At 38.9% G+C, this 27,037-nt stretch overlaps 1 protein-coding gene across 3 annotated transcripts in view; it reads left to right on the plus strand.

The window, feature by feature from the left end:
• POU2F1 (POU class 2 homeobox 1) overlaps positions 1-27,037 on the plus strand; it is an 83,710-nt gene that overhangs the window by 15,548 nt on the left and 41,125 nt on the right. Inside the window, exons 1-2 of one of the 3 annotated variants that reach the window (XM_050915693.1) lie at positions 17,413-17,440; positions 22,033-22,098. In XM_050915693.1, the coding sequence (XP_050771650.1) occupies positions 17,413-17,440; positions 22,033-22,098 (94 nt within the window). Of the gene's footprint in view, positions 1-17,412; positions 17,441-22,032; positions 22,099-27,037 lie in introns of those variants that run through there. The other 2 variants (XM_050915702.1, XM_050915710.1) reach the window with 2 other exon arrangements.

A 27,037-nucleotide genomic window follows, 5' to 3' on the forward strand; every position in this document is an offset into this window, starting at 1 on the left:
TGAGGAGGAGCATTTGGAACGTCAGATCTGTGCTGGGGAGGTCAGTGGTATTAACATTACCAGTTCGAGAATTTTATCAGCTAAAATAGTGGGTGCATGATTTAGAACTGAACATATCTCTGATTTCAAGTGTGATAATGTAATAAAAACCTATTAGTAAAAATTGGTATTAAAAACAAATAAGGTGAGCTCAGCAGCAATAAAAAGGGCCCTTAATATGATACGTATGTGTCTGTAATTAGGCAGGACAAAAACCTAAGAAATTAATTATTAATTTGACTGTTAATTTAATAGTCAAACTGATGATTCATTGTGCAGGTAGGATAGATTATCTGTAAGCTGAAGTAATGCTGTAAGATTCCCAACTCGCACAGTGAAGTAAAATCTGAAAGAGGAATTGCAAGCAATACTATTTGAAGGGGCTTCCCGATCCTGGAGTCTACCTGTTGACTATTCCAGCCAAATAATCTCTGAGAGAACAGATCTCAGTGAAATGCACAAATGCTGATGGCTGATATTTTTAAAATAGTATAAAAATGAGGGAAATCAAAGAATAAACGCAGTGATGGTGACTCATTTAAATTGTACCTCTGCTACCTGGTGTCTACTTTCCATCAACAAAAGGTGTTTAACAGACAAGTAAGTGGTCATACTCTGCTATTTAAAAGGATGCTATAGATTTAAAAAAAAAAAATTGTTGAAAAATAAACATAGTAAATACTTTACATGGCTTTCCCCTTCCCTGTGAGCCAAAGAGGAGTCCAAATGAGGGTCTGGTCTTCAGTATCTTTCTGCTGGCTTGGGAGACCAGGAGTCCCAGCTACAGTTTCATCAGTTTGCTCACTGTCTCTCCTTCTGAAATAGCAGTCTGTGTTTTCTCTCCAAGGTGGTTATGTCCTGGTTAGCCTATAAGGAGGACAGGCAGTAGCATGGTTTGGGAAGCATTGTCTGATGTAGTTGTGTAGAATTACAGTATCTACCTTTCTCAAGCTATTGGAATACAAGTACACAAGGAATTGTTTGGAACAATACCCTAATCTATTTTTCATGATGGTATTTAGCAAGCTGATAAAGCTCAAGCAATGCCAATAAGTGCCCCCATTGTGAAATTTACATATAACACTTGTTATATGATTATGATTGTATGATGAAGGATGAATATTTCTGCAGATAGGATTTCATGAGGCAAAGTGAACCACCATAGCAGCTTGCTGTTGAAAGAAGCAGCATCTCTCCCCCTGCTTCTCTCTTAGCAACTTCTTGTGCTAGTTAAACACCTCTGTGGCCTGATAAAGCAGTGCCAAAAAAACACACCAACCCCCCAAAAAAGAGGAAATGGTGAGATTTCCACCCCCACCCCACCTGCCGTTTTGGTGGGAGCCAGCTGTTAGGTTGACTGACCAGCCCATGGAGCTGTAGTCCACAGGCACTTTTTGAAACGTGCAACGGTGAGAGCCTACGTTCTGACATGGATCACTAGCATGTTTGCACACTTCTTAACCTGTTTTAAGGGATCCTCTGTCCCCCCCAAGCTTACTGAGTTGAGCTGGCATGACTGAAAACTACCTTGTTTCCTCATCAGGAAAGTGTCATACATGTTCTTAACGCTGTAACATCAGGGTCACAAGTGAGAATGCAGTCTTTGAACTTGGTTGGATACTTACCTGCTTTTGAGTGGCCTTACGTGTTTCCTGAAAATGGAGAGAAAATGCCGTTCTCAAAGTAAATGTGGAGGGAGAGGAATGCTTGAGATTGTATGAGTTGGATTTCTAAAATTTGCAGGATGAGTGTCATGGTTTAACCCCAGCCAGCAACTAAGCACCACACAGCCGCTTGCTCACTCCTCCCCCCTCCCAGTGGGACGGGGAGGAGAATCGAAAAAAAGAAGTAAAACTCGTGGGTTGAGATAAGAACAGTTTAATAACTAAAGTAAAACAAAATATAATAATAACAATAATAGTAAAATATAATAATAATAGTAATGAAAAGGAATATAACAAAAAAAAAGAGAGAGAGGGAGAAATAAAACCCAAGAAAAAGACAAGTAATGCACAATGCAGTTGCTCACCACCTGCTGACCGATGCCCACGCAGCGATCTGCTCCTCCCAGCCAACTCCCCCCAGTTTATATACTGAGCATGACGTTCCCTGGTATGGAATATCCCTTTGGCTAGTTGGGGTCAGCTGTCTGGGCCATGCTCCCTCCCAGCTCCTTGTACACCTGCTTGCTGGCAGAGCATGGGAAACTGAAAAATCCTTGACTTAGTATAAACACTACTTAGCAACAACTAAAAACATCAGAGTGTTATCAACATTGTTCTCACACTAAATCCAAAACACAGCACTGTACCAGCTACTAAGAAGAAAATTAACTCTGTCCCAGCTGAAACCAGGACAATGAGGCAGCTTGCATTTAGTAACTTATGATGACTGGAAAGGAATCTCTCTAATTTGTTGATGTTATGTATTTGTTCATGTCAGTAAATCTTAAGTAGCCAAGGAAGCTGCAGAGAGGGGGTGGAAAAATGAGTGAGTCAGTAATGTGAAAAAATGGGTCAGGTTTATTTCAAAAGCTAGATGCCAGTTGCACTTACTTGAGTGACTAGATAATTTTATTTGCTGATAGACAATTTTTGGTCAATAAAAATAATCTAATGTCAATTTATACAATTTTCCGGGTAGGAGAGAAAGTCTTTTCAGATGAATTTGCTGTAAGCTTTTTCAGTTCTTGTTAAGATTAAAGCTTTGTTTTGTAGTTGTATTGATAAAATGCACTCTTTTATAATGTATCTGATTTAGAATGGCTTACTTCATTGATTACCAAATTTAAGTGATACAAAATCAATAGTAACACATACTAAAAGGATTAAGGACAGGCTAACTGAAAAATCTCAATATAGTTGTTAATGGAATGTCAAAATCTACTAGGTGTGTCTTTTTCTTCAGCAAGTACTCTTCTGTATCTGCCAGTGATCAGGAAGAAATATGGAAACTTTGTTGGTAAAGTTTTCAGAGGATGCAAAGATTGGTGGAGTTGCAACTATCAGATCAGTTACTACAAAGGGATCTAAGATTCACCAGTTTTTCTAGGAAATGAACCATGTATTTTAATTTAGCCAAATACAGTGTCTGCTAAACATCTAGCAAAAGAGATGTAGATTCCACTTTTAGAAGAGGAGCCTGTGCTCTGAAACACATGGACTCTAAAAATGAATTGAATTGTGATGAATTACAATCTGGAAATGGCTTTTGGAGTGAAACTGTACCTATGATAACAATTACAATACTTGAATTATAAATACAGTTGAGACTAACCTCATGGTGCTACTAGGAAATTTGTAACATCAGAAGGGTTGCTAACAAAGCCAAAGATGTTTCTGATAAGAGTCATGATGGATACAGAGTGTGAAAAGCCTGTCAAACTGAGTTTAAAATTCAGAATCTTTGGTTAAACCAAATTGGACCGAGTGAACAGTGACTTGTTGACAGTACATAAGGAGACTTCTATTTAAGGAAGCCTCTTTAACCAGCTGAAGGTGCATAACAAGATCCAGTTGCTGGAAACTGATCCCAGGTGATTTCAGTCTTAAAGCATGCCTTATACTTATAAAAAAGGGACTTCAAGTTAACAGCTGAAGCTAAGAAAATGGTATAGCTCCATCTCTTGGAGTGTGTTAATCAGAATGCAGTGTTTTTAATCTAATCCATCACCTGGAAGTTGAGCCCTGAGTTACACAGGAGAGCTTAACAGCCTCCTTTTATTACAGAAATGCTATGCTCAGCTCCAAGTCTCTTCAAAAGTCAAAACCTTCACTCCTCCCTGTTACCTTCTCCCTTTCCCTCCATCCGCCATTTAAGAAGTTTATAAGCAAGTACCATGTGTAGGGTTAGTGCTGATCTGGCCAAATGACATTCTAATTATGTGTGGGCAATTTCATTGCAAGTTTGTCCTCAGCATGCATCAACTGTCATGAATAGAAACTACAGCAGAGATAAGATCTGTAGAGGACAGAATCAATATGTGCTTAAATCTTCTGTATTTTTGAGATGTACAAAACCTGCCTCTTTGTTGGTATAAAAGATACATATGAGTGAGAGTGTGTGTGTGTGCACACGCACATGCATATTTGCATTTGGAGTGTCTCCTCCTTAACACCTGACATTACATATTTATTTGTTATACCAGTATTAGCTGGTACTACACTTGAAATTCTTTCAGAATGACATTTTCACTTCCAGTGTAAAATCTCTTCATTTTTCAGCTCCTCAAATTCCAGACTCTGCCACCTGTATGTCCATTTCATTTCTTTCTGTAAATTGTGTAAACCTATTGCTTGCCATACAGACCAAGAGCCTTCAGGTTTTAATTCTTTGGCTTTTATTAACATATGATGGACTGTTAATGTTAATATGGTGTCGTTCTTAAAGTGCAAATTATGCCAGGCGTATAGGGGAATACTAATTTTTTTTTTTCCTTCTAATGAATTGTGATCCCCCCCCCAACTGAGTGGGCTTACAGTCATCATTTTTAACACTAAATGGCATGTTTCAGTTGCTCAGTGGTTGTACCCTGTTAAAGCTTTATGTGTCTCCCTGGTCATTCTAATGCCACCAGCTCAGCTGTTTCTTTGAAGTGCTGCTGATTAGTCTGAAAAGAAATTTGGAAGGGAATGCAGAAAGGGTACAGAAGAAAACTAAAACTACTTAAGCAAATGAGCAGCATTCAAGTTAGCAATGGATTAAGGCTAGTTCCCACAGGTGGGATAATGGATAAAGCTCACAGGTGTACAATGTCTTACATATGTTGATGGATGAATAAAATTTATAGCTAACTTCCAATATGCACATTAAACTGCTCCTGTTTGCTTATATTTCCCTTTTCATACATAAATGTATATTCTCATATGAGATAGCTAGCATAATGGTGGCCTCTTGCGTAGTTAGATGCTGAATGTTCCTGGGTAAGCTTGCCTTGCCCTCCTTGAAAAATAGGGATCGCTTGCAGAGAGATGGTTAAGCCAAGTACAAGGACAGGCATTTTGTAAAGTCAGCACAAACAGAACTGACTGATACTGAGTCTATTTCTTATCAACCGCCTGCTCTTTTGGAAACAGATAAGCATCATGTTGTTATTTTTATATTAGCCAGATTTCATAAGGAAAGAGAGGTTTGTGTCGTTTCTGTCTGACTTTTCCTTTCTGCTCTCCCTCATAAACAGTTGGCCAGTTTTAACCAAATTGAACAAATTATGGTATTTCAATGATGCTAAGCTCCTGTAGTTTTCCTGAAACTGGTGAATAAGTTAGAGATAAGATCCTGACTTTATGTGCAGTAGCGTAGGCACTCTTAATGCTCCAGGTATGAGATCTTTCATGTTATGATTTTTCATGGAAATATCTACTGTATTTTCACGCTCAACAAGTAGTCAAAAAGCAAATCAAATGCTAGGACGTACCAGGAAAAGAACAGAGTGCAAAGCAATATAAGAAAAAATAGCATTGTGCCACAATCCATTACTGCTTCTTTCTCCTGGGTACTGTACTGTGCAGCTCTTCTCTCACTACTTGAAAAAGATGTAGAAAAGCAGCATTAGGAATCATTGTACGGAAGCCATTCACACTTTTTATGAACAACTGTGTAGGCTAGAGATTATCATCCTAGAAAAGATAGAGCTAAGGGGGTATATGGCAGAAGTCAGTGAAGTATCATGGAGAGGTGAACAGAGGCTTACAGTTCACAGTCTCTTTTTGTGCAAGAAATAGGGCAAATTGAAGTAGTGCTACAGAAGAAGATAGATTCAAAACAAAATAAAAAAGAATGTTCTTCAATGTATACTTAAGCCATGGGACTCCTTGCTGCAGGCTGGCTCCTAAAAGTTTACAGGGGTTCAAAAGGATATTGATGCAGATTCATGGGAGAGAAAAATCTGTTGAGAGTTACTTAGTGTTTATCAATATCCTCTGCCCCAAAAAGTCTTTGAGTTGTAATTTTGGGGAGGGGTGGGGTGGGGTGGGGTGTCTTATGTATCTTCTGTGTTCCTGTGCTCTTGCCTAAGCATCAGCTTTTGGTTCCTGCTTCTCGGCTAGCTATAGGATATTAGCTGGGATACACAGGCCCTTTTCCTTAAGCCCGTAGGGCTGTTATTACTTGAAACCACAGTCTGAGTAGAGGAGAGATGTCCTGTTTGTGGCCATGCTAAAAGAAAAGCAGAGAAAGTGTAGTCCTTAACTGCATTGCTTATCTGGTCAGTTGACCAAGTAGGTACCTGTGGCCAGTCAGTACACCCACGGTTCCAAATGAGCCCCAGTGCCTTCTCCCTGTTGTTTAGCCAGCAGATATGGAAGGGGACACAGTGAGAAGGCTGGGGTGAAGCGTAAAGGAGAAGAGTTGCAGGCTTGGATGTAGGCAAAAGCAGTGAGCTACGTGTGCAGGACACAGAAAGCAGTGAGTGGGATACGTGTTTGTACGTAAGGAGCAAAGGATAGGGTTTGTACGTGATTAACAATTGTTTGTCAGTCACGGGGTAACTTCAGATTTTTAGAATGAGACTTAGAAAGCCAATACAGAAAGAGTACAATTAAAATTGAAAATGTTACAAAGCACTTATCAGAGAGGTACTGTCTTGTGGAAGTCTTATAACTTGACCAGAAGGATTTGTATTTGGATTTCTGACTTCTCTCTTTCAGCTGTGTATTCTTGATTGCGATTTACAGAACAACAGGCATTTTCTAAATGGTGTAGCATTTCTTAACTTCAGTACCTTGCAGCAGAAGAGAGAAGCCATTTCCTTTGCAGGCGTCACCTCCTGTAAATAACAGATACTCACTTTACATGCTGAGCAGTTGCTGAACTAGGAGCATGTCCAGAGTTTTATTTTCCTGTATTAATCACGGAAAAATGGATGTGCTTTTTAGTAGATGTTTCCTTTACAAGACGCTGTAATTGGTGTTTCACTTGCTGAGTGTTTAAACTCTGTAGCCAATATGAAGCAGATACAGCCACTTTCTCATGGCCAGCTGTGCAAGTTGCTATGGGAACTCGGTGGGGACTATCTGCAGATTACTGCTCTGGGGACCACACCTGGCTTATTTGCATTCAATTTAAGTTGGGGAAAATTCAAAAGAAGAAAAGAGGAGTGTAGACGAGCTGGTAGGCAGGCAAAAAAGGGCTTGTCATTTTGAGACTGTCACATTGGATGGAAAAGCTGCTCGTATTCATGGTTCTTGCAGACTCATGCAGGGTTCTGAATTTTTTAGCCTTTTTCATACATTTTGCCCGTGTTGTTAAGGCTTGTTGGAAATGTAATGTCACAGAGGATTTTTTTGGTATTATTGCCTCTAACTTAGTTAAATCCCAGAGAATATGTTAACTTTCTCTGCATTTTTAATGAGCAATCTCTCTGTGATGGTGAGGGATTGTGAAGGCAGTGTGGAATACAGGTCATTCTTTTAAAATGGCATGTGAGTTCAACTCAGTGCAATATTAAAATATCAGTGCAATATTGAGTGTTGTTGGAGAGCTTAGCTTCATTTTTTTTTCTGAATACTGAATTACTCTTCTTTCAGTGGTGACTGTGACTTCCTAAGAAGGCTGTGGAACACTTTTCATTCAAGTTAGCAGCAGTGGTCAGCTGGCAGCTCTCAGGCTGTTTGTGGCTGGATTTTTGGGGATGATTGTGTCCTGGCACTTAAGTGCTTTACTTCTTTCTTGCTTGTTCATTCTCACTACATCAACTTACCTTTTGACCAAGACTGGACAAAAGTGATTATAACAGCACTCACTGTATGCTGAGTTGCTCTTTATGCTATTTCTTCCACTGGGTGGAGAAACTGCCTTGGTACCTTTCTGCAGGAATGACTTACAGGAACATGCAAACTGTTTTCAGAATAGTAGGTCTAGAAGCTTTGAGAAATCTGAGATCATCACCTCAGGACTTTTTTTTTTATTTTTATATATATAAAAACATACTATATATACTATACATAATATAGTTTATATCATATAATACAGTATATAATATACTATATATTTATATAAAACACAAAGTATGTATAAATATATATAAAATACATATGTTTATATATAAAACATATAAAGTTAATATATATATATAAAAAAATAATTCTGAGGGTTAATGGGTGGCTGTCCTTTAAACATTTTCAGTTCTGATCTATTGTAATGTCACCAGAACCTTGGTCTCCCTTGAAGATTCAAGTTTTCAGCCTGTCATGATGCTGTAGACCAACATATGGGCTTTTTATATAGATGCGTCAGACATTTATAAGGTGTACTTTTTATCTGCTATAGTTTGGTCTACTATGATATTATAGGGTTGTTAGTAGTTATTTTTAAATTCTTCTTTGAACAATTCCTTGAATTTGGGGTTTAGCGCTCTAAGCCAGGTCTATGCGAAACTACTTACTGGTATAATTGTAGCTGTTACTCTACTGCTGCTTCTGTTAGTTTCTCAACACTCTCCATTTTCTTTCCTTTCAAAACCTTGTAGTTCTAATGCCGCCTTCAACACATCTGATGAAAATAAGTGATTATATAGTTAAGTCTTACAGTGTAGGAATCACATTTCCGTTTTTGAGCATGAAAATGGTGTGTGTGAGGAGACCAGAAATCAAAAAGAGTATTCTCAAGAGTGGAATTGGAGGGATGTGTGCATATGTAAGTATACTAATTGATACAAGTTGTCAGCATTAGGGCTGAGAGTCAGTGTCCAAAGAGGAAATAAATAGTTGTTGTGAGATTTTAATTTCTTCTATTTGTCACATAAGTTGCGTGATAGAGTTCATAAGATGAATATGTAACATACGAGTGGATTTAAGCTGTAGACAGTAAAAGTTTTAAGGTAGGACTGCTGCTGAAACAGTCTTGCCCAGTTGTTTGTTTCTGCCTCCTTGCTGCCTTTGTGCTTCAACAGGGTAAACATTTCTCCCCTTGGATTAAGAAACAGATTTGGGTTAGTATTTTTCTCCTTGCAGTTGGAGTGATTTTAACACAGATTAATTCTCTGTGTAGTTCTGTATGTGGCAGCACCAGAGAGGAGGCAGTGTAGCAGTGGGGATGAGCGGGGCTGCAGCTACTGGCACTCCTGCTGGCTTTTTGCTGACTCAGCGTTCATGGCCCATGGCCGTAGTACTGACATGCATTTATTTAGGGTCCTAAATGAAGTGTCCTATTTTTAATTTTTTGTTTCTCTGTGAAAACAGTGAGATACACACATATGAAACTTGTGTTTTATTGAGGAATTGGCAACTAAGAATTAAAGTATTCTGAGTATCGCTTTTTAAAATTCTTTTGTTAGGCCTTTTGACCTAATTTTTTCAGTTGACTTCTTTTACCCTGTAATTTGTGACTAGATCATGAATTTCTTTTGAGAGGATTCTGTATCTGTCAACGTAGCACTTCCCATCAAAATAAGTTACAGAAAGTGGGGCAGTGCGGAAAAGTTTGCCTCTGCTCCAGTTTGTTGGAGAAATAAACAAGACATTCCTGTCTTCAGCGGTGTGTGTCCATGGGCCTGCAAAAAAAATGTAGATGTCTTCCCAGCAAATCCTCTGCAAACACAGCCACAGGTGGTAGTCATACTGCATGCACTTCAGTAAACCTGTTCTTGTGGTTATTTCCTGGAAAAGCTAATCAATGCCTTTTCTGCTTTAGCACAGCATAGCTGCTAAAACAGACGAAACTGCTTGTGAACATTTCCTGGAAAAGCTCATGTAGGTAATACTTTATATGTGTAGTTACGCTGTGTTTTTCACTTTCTACTGTTCCTAAATTATCGTAAACCCAGGTGCCCAGGAACTTTGTATTTTTATTTTTTTCTGACTGATAGCAAATGCAGTCTTACATTAGCTCTGACCATCCAAAATGATAGATACTTGGATAGGTGTGCTGATGGATGGAATCAGTGTCTGCAGTGTGAATAACTCCGTTTCTTTCTTCAGATCTTGCATCTGGCAATTTTTTGTTCAATTTGTAAGATACAAAGCAGCTTGTCTGGAATTTGGCCTTTTCCTCTTTGAGATCAAATAATTTAAGCTTCAGAAAGAAGCATTCTCGTGACATGTCTTGTGGTTCCTACAGGTGTTAATAGTGTCTGGATCAGTGTGCTGAGGGCATTAAAGCAATATCCTCCTTCAGATTTGAGATAGTTATTAAGGAAGAGAGAGCAAAAGCAGTTTCTGCAAAGGACAGTGATAACAGCAGTGCAACTTCGATTCATACCATGAACTGTAGAGGTTTTGCGTGTGCTTTTTTCTATCAATTTGTTTGTCAAACGCTCTAATGCTAACTAGAGCTAAATACTCTCTCTGCTGTTGATCTTGATATATCCAGTTGGCTCCAGCAGAAATCATAATAAACTTAAACCTGTGACTTTGATTTATGTATTTTGAGAGTGACCTATAGTGTATTTAATGACAAGTGGCGTGGAGACTCTGGTATTTGAATTGAACTGAATTGTATGACTAAGTGATGTACTGAATTAGTCTATTCTTTGTAGAGCCCCTATTCATCAGGCTAGACTTAGTAATTACTACTTTGGCAAAGTGGAGAACGGAGAAAGAGCATGTTTGCATAAGGCATTATGTTTTGATTTACAGGTGAGTTTAAAAATAATGTTTTTAAGCTCTGAGGGCCTGTCCTTGTTATGTGGGTGGACATGGGGAGGCAAATCTAATGCTTTTGGAATGCACATACGGTGATGTCTCCAAAATGTAATAGGTCATAAAACTGCTAAAACAAATACTGCTGTTCAATATTTGAGCTTGGCATAAGTAGCCTTCATATGTTGTCAGATCAATTGTGTTGTGATTTACATATTAGAGAATATTTATTTTACTCAAATATTTGGTATTTTTAATGTGTATTGCAGTAACAATTTGAAACTAGCAATATTTATGCCATCTTCATTGCTTGGTGTTTGGGTAGTATGAACTGCGTTTACCTTTTCCATTCAAATGTGTGCGCAATTTCAGTAGCCACTGCATGTGTGGAAGACATTCCCATAAACGTCATCCCAGCACATGGTTAGTAAGAGATGATCACTTTAGGTGCAGGGGATACATGAGCATGGGCTGGCGTTCCCTGCCAGGGGAAGTTTGGGGTCACCCCACTCCTCATGGTGGCTAGCACTTGGCAGTACTCCAGGTTTTCCAACTGCCCCAAGCTGCAGCGTCCCATAAAAGCTTGCAAGCTTTCAAGGTGGTGGTTGTTTTTTTTTGTTTCGGTACTGCTGTTACATAGACCTGTGCCCTTAGATTGCTTCTTTTTTTTTCTTATTCTGATAAATTTTGAAGTTTTACTGATCGTGTTCTTCAGCCCTCCCTTGTGTTTTGTTCATGTAACTTCACATCAGTCTTCATTTCAGTCTTTCTCTACTTTGTGTCCTGCAGTACTTTTTTGAAAAGCAGTGTGAGGCATGCAAATCTTGTAGAAGTAATAAAATATAAGAGGTGTTTACTAATAAAAGAATATACATCTGCTCCAGGTGTTCACTACTTGTCAGTGTGAAGTATTTCAGATTTGACAAACCAGTAATTTTAAAGGAAGATGAGACCCACATATATGTGGATAAAGACTCAAACAGGTGTCTCCCTTAAAATATTTACATTTTAAAATTTTTTTTGTGTTTTTTAAATCCCACTTAAATTTGGATACTACTTTTCATGTTCAAGTTTACTAGAGCAATGAATATGTAATGGTATAGAACCATACCTCAAGTGTGGTGGAATCAAAGCATGATTTGCTCATTTTCTATGCTAACTTCTAGTTAAATTGAAAGGAGGTGAGTGCCCTCCTGCAAATACTAAAAAGTGCTACTGTGCAACAGCTCTATGGCAGATGCAACATGCTAGTTAAATAACACAAATTTGGTTTCAAATGTGTGACATTTTGGGTTGTTTTTTTGAGTTAAGTTCCTGGAGTCAATGCCTATGATGTAGTGTTTGGTGCATATAAATAAATTAAAAAAAAAAAAAAAAAGTCTCAAGCCATTATGAGATAGTGATGAAAACCTTGAAAACATAGTATGAGTGAAACATGAGTGCTTAAATGAGGAGATTTAAACACCTAACGTTTGCTACTCTTCAAAATATTCCATGATTTCTAAGTAAATGTTATGACGGTTTCATGGATCAAAGTTGTGGTTTTGAACAACAAGGGTTGACCGCACTGAATTTATATCCTTTGCTTTTGAAAACACTCAACAGAATGAAAGAAAAACTTTTATGTAGATATAATATGGATCCTTTCTTATGTGCTGTGGCTTGTAGGCAGTAAGGGGAGGGCAAAACTGTTCAGATGATGCACCAGAATAATAGAATTAGCCATGAGTTTCAAATAAGGCTCAGTTTGCTTGTGAAAGCTATAATGCTGTAATTTTTGAATAAGAGTGTTTATTTTCTTTTCTCTCCTCCCCCGCCTCCTGCCACTCCCCCCCTTTTTTTCCCCTCCTCTTATGGTGGTATTATACTGTGAGTTTGTCATGACCACAGTTTTCTTCCTATAAAAAAATGACTTAAACCATGATAGTTGCTACCTTCTGTGGACAAAAATAAGTGAGACTTAAAAAAAAACCACAACAAAACACAAACAAACCCCTTTATATTAATGTGTCAGGTGCTTATGAGTATCTGCTGTCCTGCGCTGATAAGATGAATTAGCATTCCTTCTTAGCTGTCTGCATACTTAATTTTCTTCAAAAAAGGTACACAAAAGAATTTTTAAAGACATTTTGTGCAGTAGAAAGTTTGAAAGGATAGTTATGATTTGAGTTTGTGGGAGAAGTAAAATTAGATGTAGACTAAAATTCCAACTCATAGCAATTGCATAATGACTGGTAATTCTAAAACAGACCAATTTTATTTGACTTTTCCAGACAACTGCTCTTTGGCTTTCAGAGCAAACTTAGTAATTTTCAGATAAAATCAATTTTGTTAGCCAAAGTCAAAGGTGGTGGCTAAAATTAGAGCTTATTTTGCAGCCCTAACTATGAACAGGCTGCTGTCTGTCTGTCCATAGTTATTCTAAGAGGATTGTGCCAACTTTAATAACAGTTTATTTTGTTGAAGTACGTGATTTTTATAATTTTTTTTTATAGCACATTGGAGTTCTGTTTGATGAAATTTTTATTAGGTTTCATTTAGCTTGTGAAATGGAGAGTTGGAAATGTCTTGAGTTAAAATGTAGTAGCTCTGTGTAGTGTCAGTTTAGGGCTCGCTGTATCTATGGTCTTGGCTGGCATGGCATATAGAAAGCAGCCTTACTTAGAGTGTTGCCAGTGTTCATTGACGTTGTGCTTAGTCATGCACTGTTTTCAAAGCTTTGGTGACCAGTCTTCTTCAGTGGTTCTTCAAGATGAAATATACTAGACACTGGTACACTGATGAAGGCAGTATGGTAATATGTTGCAATTAATACCTTATTTCCTTTCCCTGTATCATTCCAAGTACACCATTCAAAAGGGAAATAATGAGTTGTTGGCTTATTGGGTAATCTTGCCATGTTGTATGAGAAAGCACGCCCGCGAAGTCTACAAAGGTCACGCTTGTCACAGAGCCGGCTAGTGGCAGAAATTTCCTAGCTGTCATTGAGGGCATGTCATAAATGACATTTTACTAATATATGGAAACATATCTATATAAAAGTGAAGATCCTTTTCCCCCATAAAGGTGTTGAATAAAATAATGTTGATAATGACTTTGCCCTTTATCTCTTTAATTCTGCCTCGTTTGTTTGTTTGTTTTTTAAAAAGAAAGAAGAAGAGAGACCGACTGACCATCTGAAGATAAGGGTTTAAACAACCTTTACCCCTAGTTTGTAACAACTTTCACTATCTATAACACTTAATTACAATAGATGACATTGGGGAATAATTTTGTGGAGTTTACAGTCAGTGGGAATAATAAGTGGGAAAAAAACCAGGAGGAGAAATAAAAGAGAAAATGAAAAGGAAGTCTAACCAACAGTTGCATAACCTGCAGGGGAAAATGAGGTTCCCTTTCCAAAAAGTAAGGTATTAAAGTATCAATTATAATCATTAAAACTGAATAAATAAAGTGATGTATTGTTGGGACAAACAGCGAAACAAAAGCATTCATTTGAAATGGGAAGGTATGGAAGATACGTAAAAAGTGAGGAGAAGAAGAGAATGGGGTAAGAAAGAGTCTCCTGAAGCCTTATCTGCAGACTCTGAAGTGTTTGACTGAAGAACATCTGCCTTTGTCATACCTGGTTCCATGTCAGTGGCTTAGTTCCTTTGGTTTTAAGGAAAAGTGTGAATAGAATTATGTGGGGAAAAATCATCAACGTAAGAATTGTAGAATTGGGTGAAGAGGCGAGAAACAATTTTTGAGATGTCCGTAGTTGCGCGGGACGTGGAGAGTTTTTTGCACTGATGATCACAAGGTGCACCACTTTCTCTTAGAGGTGCCTTTGGAGGAAAAATGAAATTTTGTGTGCAAAGCTCAGAGTGGTATTTTGCTTAAATGTGAGTACCAGAAGTATGACTTTGGTTCAGGGTGTTAAGTAACTTTTAATGTAAGAATCCAGAAAGAAAAGAACGGCCAATGATGTGGCAGAACCTAAACAGAAAGTTAAACTAGCATATTCCGCCATTGGTTTTGAAGCAGGGTGGTATGCACGGTTCCTCCCCAAACCTTCTCCTACTTGTGTCTTCAGGCCTCCATTGGAAGCCTACCAGATAGATAGTAGTATGGCCTGAATGAAACAATAGGGGTTTTTTTGGCCAAAAATTAAGAACTTAGATAAAAGGGAAGATAATAAAGTTGTCAAAGAATGAAGTGGTCACTGGAAGAACGGTACTCTTTTTTTTCTTTTTTCTCTCCCCCCCCCCCCCCCCCATGTTAGTTTGAAAAGTCAATGTCTAAGTGTTTATTTCAATTAGCAGGTTAGTGCAAGTTACAGTTCAAATGAACGTTTGTGTGGGGGTTGGTGTTTGTAAGGCAGATTGGTTGGCACAGTCGGGAATAGGAAGAAAATTTCTGCCTTGTCCTTTTAGGCTGTCAATGCAATGTTGATAGTATGGACAACGAGTAGCACTGTGATACCACCAGCACACTTGCTAACGCTGCTTCAGGCACGTCCTTCCCTGGCCTTTATTTGCTGTTTGCTTGCTCTGTTGTTTGATACAAGTCATCCATCACTACACACGTGCCTGCTTTTAACGGTCACTTCCTGCGGTCGTGCGCTTTTGATGCTGCACCTGTGTTCAACCAGCTCAACACAGACTCATTTGAAAAGGATCCCAGAGATAACACTGCTGTCCTCTTACTGTGCTACTGGCTGCCTCAGCTCAGCCGCTACTTAAGCTGGCACTTGCTTTGTGAAGTGCTTGGCTTATTATACCATTGGTGTCCAGACACTTCTGGTGAACCAAATGGATTATCTCCCAGTGCACTCCAGAAGCATGTATGGAAGTTTACTGAAGGTTTGTGAACCATGGAGATGTGCCTCAGTTCTCAGTGGGACACCTGAATGAGTAGAAAACCAAGTTGGAAACAAGGTATTAGGAAAACCTATTCAGTACATGCAGTTTTTTCCCTGTAGTTGGGAGCACCTTCCCTTCTTGCAATCTTTTTCAAGTGTAGATCGCTCATGTTAAATATATAGCAGGGAACATCTTGTGTTAAGTAGAGATATGAACCTGAACAGAAGAAGAGGTCAAGCGTGGAAATAAATTCCAGTCAGTACTGGATGATTGAGAAGTCCCTTTTCTCTCGCTCCCTCTTGTTTGGAGAGGCAGTGCTTGAATTCACTTCAGAAATGAGGAGAAGAAAAGTACAGCTAGCTTTTTTTAAAGAAAAAACAAAGAAAAAAACAACTTACTCTTTAAATTCCCATTAACATCTGGAAGTGGGTGGCTCAACCCTGTATTCACCTGCATCATCACATTATCTTTTCCTGATCAGAATATGGAATATTAAATGTTGTGATGTCCACATTACACTTGAATTTTTATATAAATGTTCTTGCTGTTTAGGACACTAGTATTTGAGTGGTAAATGTACTATTTGAAATGGTTTAATCTAGCCTCATAGTTTGTCAGTACACTTAGTTCTGTGGACTGCTTTTGGAAAAGAAGTTTGATTCCTCCACAGACCAAAGCCTCTCCCCAGTTCTCCAGTCCTTCAGCGTACTTTGTGGTCACAGCAGCAAGTGTGTTCTGGTTATCACTAAGTAGTTCAAAGATGCAACCAGGGTGTAAAGTGCCCCTTTCAAAAACCATAGCTCTGCAGTAAGCTTTGTTTAGCTATATTGTGAATGTTTGTGGAAGGGATTAGTAATAGATTTTTGTTTTTTTCTTGGAATTCATAGGAAAGCAAAAGACTAAATCTATTTTGATTTCACTCGGGATAGATTAGTGGGTGTCAAATGTTACACAATACTTGATGTATCCACTGCTGTTAAGTTGGCCGTGGCAAAGGGATTACCCGATAATGAATCACCAAGCTCTTTAGCCATTTAAAGGGAATCGTGCCACTTCCTCGCCCTGGTGGTACTTTCTTTCCTGCCCAGGACCTTCTTGTGACAGTTCATGTTCGGATGTGGAAAACTCCACGCAGGTGTGAAAGCACCGGTTTGACAGCTTTGTGTTCAGTTTCTACCTTGCTAATTGTTTTTGTGGGATTATTTGGATTGTGTAGAAAGCTTTTTCCAAATCCCCTTTATTACCGAAGTTATTGTTGCCAGCAGGAATAAGATTAAAGGTGCTTAAGTCCGTAGAGTTGTTTCTAATTTGTACGTGTCATTTCAGTGGCATTTGAACAGAACTCTGTCTCTTCCCCTCCCGCTCCCCTGTGGTACTGTGCTTGAGTTAGGGCTGAGAAGCCAAGCTATTGGAAGAAAATTCATTTTGTTCCCTAATTATTATGCTGGCACTCGGGAGATAATTTTTCCCTTCATGCACTGCCAATTAATATGCAAATGAGCTGATAAATATTTATACCGTGATTTAAATTATGCAGGGAGCGCTTTCAGTGTACTCTGCAAATGAATTGTTCATGGACTTCAAAGTGCTGGCTGCTGTGCTAACGAGAGGAGATTTGCATAAGGCCCTAATCAGGCGCATACTGATTAAGCTTCATTATGGAAACTGCCAGCTGCAATCTTTGTTTCTATTTTATTACAAAAAGGGGAACTTTTCACGCTTCAGTCGCCTTGACAATGTCAGACACAGCTAGTAGGAGAGACTAAAACTCCACAGAGCAACTGAAGTTTCCCCGTTCAGTTGAAGATTGCTATGGTGTAACTGAAGTTGTATTTCTTCCCCCACCTCCCCACTCCCTTTCGTATTCGGTCGAGAGCAGTAGTGTAGATTTGATAGAAATTGCCATTCTCCCTTTCCTTGGACTATCTGAACCTGTAGAGGATACCACAGCAATGCTGGACTGCAGCGACTACGTTCTAGGTGGGTACCAGCTCAGCTCTTTCTTATGAGCGTTTAATATGGAAATAGAGGCTGTGAGGTTGACTATGCATAGGGGCTTAATCACATATGCAGAGGCTAGAGAAGGTATTTGTAAGGCTGAAGCTCACCAGTGACTCGGCAGCAAGTAGCTGCCTGGTAGATAGATAGATAGATCTGTACCAGGGAAATACATGGTTTGTTTTTTTTCTTCTTTTCCTCGCTCCAGGAGAATTCGTTTCCTCTGTACTGGAGAGATTTGCTGCTAGGCTTGGATGATATTAACACAGACCTTTTGCTTTTAGGATTTCAATCTGAGAAGCATTTGGCTTCTAACAAACACTGGACTTGTCTTGCATATCTGTGTGTTATGAATTTTAAAGCATTAAAATGAATGAGAGTCCCAGTCTCAAAGAATTTAGTAGCTGTATTGAGCCATTTCCCAACAGAATGTATATTATGTCTGTGTATTTTTAATGCAATAGCAAGGTTCTTCATGCGTAATAGAAAATAAGGTGGAGTGCACAGTGGTTGCCATTGATACCGTTGCAAGCTGTGCCTAAGGTTACTAGGATAATGTATTTCCTGTGCTGAGATTCCATCAGGACTGCAAAACAGACATGCCATAATTTCTTCTTCATGTCTTTTAAAGTTATTTATAATAATGGATCATCCCAATTTTACAGTAGGTTTTATTTATTTTCAAGGCTCTTTCCGCAAAGCTCAATGTATAGATTATTTTTTTCTTATTCTTTTGATTCCATTACATAAGTTCATGTAAGAACTTACATGTCAAAGTAAGAGAATATATTTTTGGATGGTAAATTTTAAAGCAGACATCTGACTATTTGTTTCTGAATATGAAGTGGTTTTTTGAAAATGAATTTCTGAAGAATTGTTGGCATGTTTTTCACTCACATTGAACTTTTGTTTTTCCATATGCATCGATGAATCATTTTTGCTGGTGCTGATGGAGTATTAGGCAGTTTCACTTTAATGGGTGAAAGGAAATAGTTAATTATGTATTCCGTGTTAAGATTTTCTGTGTTTTACTAGCTATGTACAGTCCCTAATACTCCAAGTTGGTCCAGTGTCCGCTGCTTTTTTCTTCTGAATACCTTTTGCAATGTTACTGAGGGTGTGTGAAAGCCTGGCACAGCACTGCCTTGCGACACCCTCAGCCCTGCTAGCAGAGTAGCAGTACTGAATGTATTCGCTCCTGAGAGTTTGATTTCAATCATGCACCTGCTGCTTTCGATCCTTCCTTCTGTGGAGTTTGTTTTTAGATAATGTTGGCAGAAGTTGTAGCCCAGGGCCTTTATTTAAAACCCGAGTAAGATCTAAAGGAAAAAGAAAAGGTGAGGGCATTATGGTTTGGGTTTTTTAGCCCAATTCATTTGTTTATTCTTTTAACTTTAAAGCAGAAATCATATGAGCATGTATAAACCAAATAATCTCTTTATTTGATGTATAATGAATCCATAGGTTTAGTATCCTGCAGATATGTGTCTGTTTTGCTGGTAGCAGTTTTGTGCTTCAGATGTATGTCATACCATTTGCAATGGAAATAGCAGCATTGTTCTTGATGCTTTACATGCAGAAGGCCCACAGATTGAACAAGAAATAGTCAGCTGGTGAAATAATGGATGCTATCCTTCTTTTGAACCTGAGCAGTACCAGAAAGATGTTTCTTCATCCAACTTGCCTTTTTGCAATAGCAATGTTTGAAGTCTTTGTTAGGGATGAATCTTTACAATAAAATATTCTTCATTTAGACATGCTGTTGATAGTTGAGTAAACTTTATGTGTATGTCTAGTACGAGGAAACACTGAAAACCTTTTTTAAAAGGATTTATTTTGCAGCATAGCCTGATAGAAAAACATGTCTTAGTTGCTTTATGAAAGGAGGTCTGTACAGTTATAACTTTGTCCTGAGCAAACTTACTGGTCATGCAGGAAGGTTTGTTGTATGAGCCTATGCTCCCTCACACAGAGGGAGCAGTCACTACGTTGCTTGGAGTTCTGTGCACAGGACAGTTGTGTCCCCCCTCTGGGTTTAGCTTGTTTATGCTACCATTAGTATCCTGCACTGTGGCTCTAATACTTCAGTTTCTGCAACAAACTAGCACAGGAGGCCCTGTGTTGTTTTTCTTGCAAGAGCTTTCTGAAGTGGTTCAGTGAATGGATCCCATGTTATTGAGAGATGATCTTCTCAGCCTGTGTTCTTCCCTTCTGTGGTCAGTGCTATCATGAGTTCAGGCTATCCTTGTGCTCTGGGCTTAAAAAATACATCCTATGTCCAATAGCCTCATGAGTTAGCCTAGTTTCCACAACCTGATGTATTGGACTTTTAAGCCCTGTTTGCTCATTTTCCTGTTGGATGAGGACTCTCTGTGTCCAAAGTGAAGTCTCCCACTCAGTGTTCTCTGAACCTAAACTAATTTCAGTAGCCAGCTGTGTGTCCAGGAATGAACTAATGCTGTTTATCAAATGAATGTTGCCTATAATCACTTTAAATAAATGTGCTGTTGCCACAACAATAAACTCAATTTAAGGTACATGCAACTTCTATATAGAAACATACTTTGTATTTGTTTCACACACAGACTATCAGCAGGGAGGGGCACATCAACAACAAACATTTCTGTGCAGTCAGTGGAACCCATGTTCTGTTTCTAGAGTGTGGATGATACTATCAAAATGTGGAAAATGACAAAATAAGGAGCCAGGAAGCAATAGGTTCTGTATCTACAACCTATGCAGAGCTCTGTCTTTCAAGACTATGAACTTGTAGTTTGAATCTGCTAAGCAGAGGTTGTGAAAAATGGGGCAAAACTTGCAGCCTTTTGCTGAAGTGTGGGCCAGCAGCGCTCAGCTGGAAAGTTTCTCCTCACTCACTCCCCCTTTCAAAAAGCAGTTTAACACATGTCTGCCTTTATACTAAGATTAACATTGATAGTTCAGATCTCTTTTACATATGGCTGACATTTGAAAGATATAGGCATAGGAACTTTCTGAGAAGGGTTGAGCTCTGGAGAGGTTGAGCTGACTTGTCGGGGGAAGATTCCTGTTTGTTACAGTCCTCTGGGTTTTCTAGGCCCTACTGGGTTCAACTGCAGCAGTTGTTTACGTGGAAAATTACATTCATTTAAAAATATTGACACGTCTTAAATTGTGTTTCCTAACTGCTTATTGGAGTTTTTCCAAGGGTGATATCTTACCTTTTCTCTCACACATGCTGCATTTCTAACTAGTTCCCTCTTCTTCCCACCCTGCACTCCCAGCCAGGCTTCATCGTGACTCCTATTTTCATTCAGGCCCTGTCCATGTGCTTTGTTCCTCCTGGCTTGTGCTTGTGTTCCTCTGCTGCTGTTGCCCCTGGTTCTGATAGCCTGAGGGTGGCACGGGTCTCTCTGGGCGGTAGCAGGTGATAGTACATGGCAATAGTCCAGCTTCTCATTTCCAACTCTCAGACTGCCAAGCAGTGAAGTATCTGGGCATTCTTGGAAATATCTGGGGGAAAGATGCAGCAGTCAATACTGTTACTGTATTCTTCTTCAGCCCGTTGGTGTTTTGGAAATCACTGCTTTGATGAAAATACATGACAGAGGTAACCTTTTAAGCACCTAGCAAGAGAATATACTGGAGTAAAGGGTTCATTTTAAGCTCGTTGAACTTGCATTTAGCTGGTGGTGGGAATGGAAGAATGTGCTTAAGGATTTGCTTACGCTTCATTTTATGAACTGGCCTGTCATGAGATTCTTTTTGTAATTTTGGTTTGTGATAATGTGGCACAGTGAGGTCGGTAGCAAGGAATGAGGAGGTAGTAAGCTGGAGAGCTGATGCTGCACACAGAACATCTGTATAGATTCCTATATAAAGAAACTATATTCTCTGTCTGCCATCTGGAGAGGCCCTCTGCATTGCACTATATTCAGCTGAGAAGCTTTGAAACCAAGAGCAGAATTTTCAATAGATTAATCCAGAGGGAGAAGGAAGAGGACTTATTTTGTATTTGTATGGTTTTGCATGAATATATAGGAAATATAAAGTAACTTCATATCAGTGACATTCCTGTTAAATAAAAACGCAGTATTAGAAAAGTGGCATCTATTTAATTATAATGACTGAATTTCCTTTCTCTTATGGAGCGGGGAAAAAACAACACAAGAGTAATGTAGGCCATGGTGGTCAAACTTAATTTTTTTTGAATCTTGATGTACTCATTGTTTATTCCTTTATTGCCCCCCCCCCCCCCCCCCCCCCCCCCCCCCCCCCCCCCCGCTTCTATGACTTTCTTTGTACTGAAAATTAAGTTCCTACCTATCTTTGCTCTCCAGCATGCTGTCTTTTATTCCCTTAACGCCATGTTTTCACGTATGGGAATAATGACGTACAAAATTTTGAAACAATATTTATCTGGAAGGTTCAGTATTGTGTTCTGCTTCTGATCATTCTTTTTGTGTTATAATCTGAATGAGGGTAAAGTACATATCAAATTCCTGATGTTCTGTACTTCCTTTGCACAAGAAGGTATGAATAGATTTGGGATTTTTTTGCTGTATTAGTTTATCTATATTTCTGTTTTAATGCAGACTCAAGAATGAACAATCCGTCAGAAACCAGTAAACCATCAATGGAAAGTGGAGATGGGAACACAGGTAAGAAATGATGAATTGGTGCACAGATATTTTCTGGTGGAATTGAATGGATATTAAAAGCAAAATTTCATTACCAGTTTACAGGAATTAAAAAAACAACACAATACAAAACACCTCCCCCACCTCCTCCACCCCCTGTTTTTAGAGACTTGGGAACACTTTTATCTTTTATCTTGTCATTAATTCTACTCTATGTAGGGCGTTATTCACACTTTCTGTATCAGAGCATTACCCCCACTTTGTATACAAGATTCCCCTTCCCCACTTCCTCTATCTGTAATGTTTCTGATATTATGGAAGGTCTAGTGGCACTAGCTCTCCATAAGTAGTCTCATTTTTTCCTGGAAGAACATACCTTCGGCACCTCTAACTTCATAGTTTATTTTTGGGTTGAAATTTTCCCTGGCAGATGTGGACCACTGGCTGATCTTGTTTCCATTTTAGATTTCATTCAAGCTCTCACAACAGTTCTCAAGAACAAGGCAAAGGAAGAAAGCACCATTTCTCAACATTTAAAAAAAAAATGTTGGCCGGCTTTTCTGTAATTTCTTTGTGTGTTAGAACAGAACCTTGAAATTTGGCTGGGGAAGAATAGCCTTTGTGTCAGGGCCAATGTGCCTTTTGGCGCATCCTTAAGATGTGGCCAAGTTCTAAGCCATTGAAGAAGCTTGTTAAGCCACTATAACTCAATCATGCTATCTCATGCTTTAATTCCTTTCTGGAGGTAATTTAATGTTCATTTTGGAAGCAAGAGAAATGACACTTCTGAATGGAAAGTAAATAGTTTAACCTAACGCAGAATCTTCTCTGAGCTCAGAATAGTGTTTGGGAAGAGAAAATTTTAATGAGAAGGAACTTGTTGCTTTGAGAGAAGTCTAGTTACCTTGTATGAGGAAAATTATTTTTCCTCCTCTTGGTTCAGTAATAAGAGTTTTATTTTAAACTCTGGAGTTGTGATGAAATTAACAATTTATTTCATTTTATGCTGCTGTCTCCTCATTCTTTGTGCAAGGCCTTAATACAGCTAAGAGTGACTGAATGTTCCCGATACTGATCCGAGAGGCTGGATGTTTTCTGCCAATGCATGGGGTCAGTCAAAAGGAATTCAGCTCACTTATTAATGTGTGTTTTGTTACTGGCATCTCAGTTTTTATAATTTCTGTTGTATTTGTAATAGGAGAGGTATCAATTCTTTTTATGTACAAAAATGATTATGTATTTAATACTCGTTTAGGATGATATAAAATATTATTTCAACAAACGTATGGGCTGTAAATATTTCATAATCATAAACAGCATCAAGAGAACAATGATTTTAAATATCCCTATAGAATCCTTGTAGCTGTAGGGTGTGTCTAAACTTCTGAGAAAATTCAGACTTCCTGCTCTGTATGACCACAGTTCCCTGCATATGCTTTCTTCAAAGAGTACATTCCCAATGTGCTTCCTTAAGTGCAGCTTTAACTAGCAGTTTCACCTAAACTGAGTTGATAAAGAGAAGAACTTGGTTTATTCAGAGGTAGTCCATTATCACAGAAGTATTGCATCTGCTTCAGCAGGACCCTGGCTGTGCTCTCCTAGGCAAATACTTCATCAGTGTGAAGGTGGTGGTAATGGTATCAAGAAATTGATGGATTGTAAAGCTGCATGTAGGTGCTTTCATCACAGAAGGGGATACAACATCTGTATTTTTTTTATACTCTAATACTAAGGTTAGTTATTACAAAAGTTTGACTCTTACTAGTGTTTGGACCTTTTGTAAACATTGCTTCTGTAATTTAAATGTTCCCAGTCATTCCTTTCAGTTTTGTTTCCTGACTTTTTAAATGATGCAAAATAAAATAATCTAGAATTTTTGAGGACCCTTTGTTCTGCAGTCATTGGTTTTTTTTAAATATAGTGCTCATAAACCACGGGAGGTAGTGATTAATGGCATTTGTGACGTTCTTTGGGGGCTCAAGCATCAGTTACATTAGTCAACTGGCAGAAGTTAAACCCTGAAAGGAATACTCAAGGAATGTAATTTTAGGCTTCTGATCAGAGTACTTAGATAGTGGTTCTGGGCTCTGTGCATGCTTGTGAAAAGAAGTCAGCTTTCAGCTCGAATGCTAAGGAACTGGAAGTGCAATTGATTGTCTGGGGAGCATAGGCTCTGAAGCAAAATGCGTGAAGATGATTTTTATAAACACTCAGAGTTCTTATTTTTGTAACTTTCTGTAACTGTCTATTTTCCAGTGACATTTGTAAGTCACTTGAGTCTGCTGTGTAAGCACTACTACTCTATCTTTTGAATCTCAGTGGTCTCAGGAAAAAAAAATATGGTTGCCACTGGTAAAGTGGCACTGACTTCACATCAGTACTTCTCATGTAAGTTAACAAATTAGGGTTTTGTATTTCTAACTCTGACTATTTAGGGAACATAGTAAAGTCCCCTGGATACATTGGTCACAATAAAATGCCTGAAACGGATTTTAACTTTAAAATTTTTGTGCTAACTGGACTCCACTTTTAAGCATCTGAAAAAGCAACCCATATGTCAGACAAATTAAAAACAACAAAAATGTCTTTATGAGTACAAGAGTTGTTGGATGGCTGTTTTCACCAGAACATGAGTTGATCAACTGGTCGTCAGTATTGCAGAATTACACGAATCTTTTCCAACCTTCAGTTGTGGGTGGACAGTCTACTTAGTATCTACTGGAAAAAAGAGAGAGAAGAAAGAAGAGTGTCTTACACTCTAAACAGATAGCCCTTTTGGTTTCTTTTTTACAGGTTGCAGCATAAAATTTTCCAAAACAACTCAACCTTTTTTGTTTGCTTGTTTAATGCATATTCTTTTTTTAAAAGCTGTGTGAATGCAGTACTATGAAAGCCAAGGTTATAATGTCTATGGAAACTAGTATTATGACATACATTGACATAGCATCAAAATAATAATTTTTGTAAGTGTAGTATTTGGAAGGATTCTAAGGATTCTTGTTTGCATTGCTTCATTTCCAAAGATTGATTTTCCAGTTTCCGTAAGAAGAAAGTCTATAGGAGAGTGGGAGAGGAACCATGAAATACTCTTTAACTGCTAAAATTCTGGGCAAATATCAACACTAAACTTCTTATTAGTAATGTGGACAAGGAATCAACAATTTCTGAGTATTGGGGATATCTCTCTCTCAACGCATGCAGAGAGAGAGAGAGAGAGAGAGATGGGGAAATGTACTGCTGGTGCTGGAAGATGTCTCCCAGAGTACAGTGCAGATACCCACTCAAGTTAGTTTTGAAATCTTCCTTCTCCTTGTTTGCCTTCCCTTCCTGAGTCCTTTCTTGCACCTTACTCCACATCTCCCCAGACCTGTAGTTCCTCGCTTCTCTTCCTTTTTTATGCAGTTTGTAAACTTAGACTAAAGTCTGATGATTATGATCTTGGATTTTGAGAGTATGTTCTACTCCTGAATGCAGGTGCAATGTTACCTTGCCTGCTCCATTTTGTCATGCCTTGACCCTCTGCAAGTACAATTCCAAGACAGCATAAACTAATCCACGCTCAGGGTGTCCTGGTACTTAGTGTTCTGTTCTTTTCCTTGGAGTGGCACTGAGTGAGATGGTTCAAAGATTTGATTTGGCTGAAAATTAATTACACTTAGTCTTCATCCAAACCAACTCTGTGAAGTAGCTAACCACATGGCTGAATTTATGCCAGAATTTAAACGTGCTTAAGTTGCATTGGACTTGGGCTATGAGGGTGAAATTTCATCCTAGCTTGATTCAGTCTTAACTACTTGCTGGGGACAGGGGAGGCTTATTTCCCTACTACCACATCTCTGACCTCCCCTGCTTTGCATTATCTGCTGCTTGCTGGGCCCTAAGGTAAGTTAATTCATCTTGCATAACTTGACCAAAAGAAAAAGGGAACAGTTCACATGAATACTTTTCTACTTAGTTAGAAAGGTGAATTGGCTTACTGCTGTGTCCATGAACTACCAGAAGGGGCAGGACAGGGACAATGTAGTTGTGTCGTGGTTTAACCCCAGTGGTTTAACCCCAGCCGGCAACTAAGCACCACACAACCGCTCTCTCACTCCCCCCACCCAGTGAGATGGGGGAGAGAATAAAAAAAACTCAAAAAACAAACCTCGTGCGTTGAGATAAAGACAGTTTAATAGGACAGAAAGGAAGGAAAAATGATGATAACAATATGACAGTAGTAATACTAAAAGAATTAGAATATACAAAACAAGTGATGCACAACGCAATTGCTCACCACTCGCCGACCGATGCCCAGTTAATTCCCAAGCAGCGATCTGCCCCTCCCGGCCAACTCCCCGCAGTTTATATATTGGGCATGATGTCATATGGTATGGAATATTCCTTTGGCCAGTTTGGGTCAGCTGTCCTGGCTGTGTCCCCTCCCAGCTTCTTGTGCCCCTCCAGCCTTCTTGCTGGCTGGGCATGAGAAGCTGAAAAATCCTTGACTTAGTATAAACACTACTTAGCAACAACTAAAAACATCAGTGTGTTATCAACATTGTTCTCCTACTTAATCCAGCACTATACCAGCTACTAGGAAGAAAATTAACTCTATCCCAGCCGAAACCAGAACAAGTTGGAACCAAGAAGAAAGGGGAGGTGGGAGATGGACAGTTCCCACTCCTGTTTTTTTTGGTGTTGGTGAGCTGTTAGATCAGCTCTAGCAGTTATGGGAGCTGGGATGGAGATGGAAAAGACATAAATACTTGGGATTGTTAGAATCACAATATTTGTGATTGCATCTGCCATGTCTATTAATCACCATGGGTTTTTGCATTTAACTCTTATTTTGAGCAGAAGTGGTGTTCTGGTCCTTTCATGTCCTTACAATGTGCTGACCTTCTGCTTCTGACAGCTCCATTTTCCAGTCTCCTTACCAGATTTCTTGGATTCCACAGGAGTGGTGTCACATTCTTAT

This window comes from Gymnogyps californianus, chromosome 1 (assembly GCF_018139145.2).
Source record: "Gymnogyps californianus isolate 813 chromosome 1, ASM1813914v2, whole genome shotgun sequence".
In the NCBI taxonomy this organism is placed as follows: domain Eukaryota; kingdom Metazoa; phylum Chordata; class Aves; order Accipitriformes; family Cathartidae; genus Gymnogyps; species Gymnogyps californianus.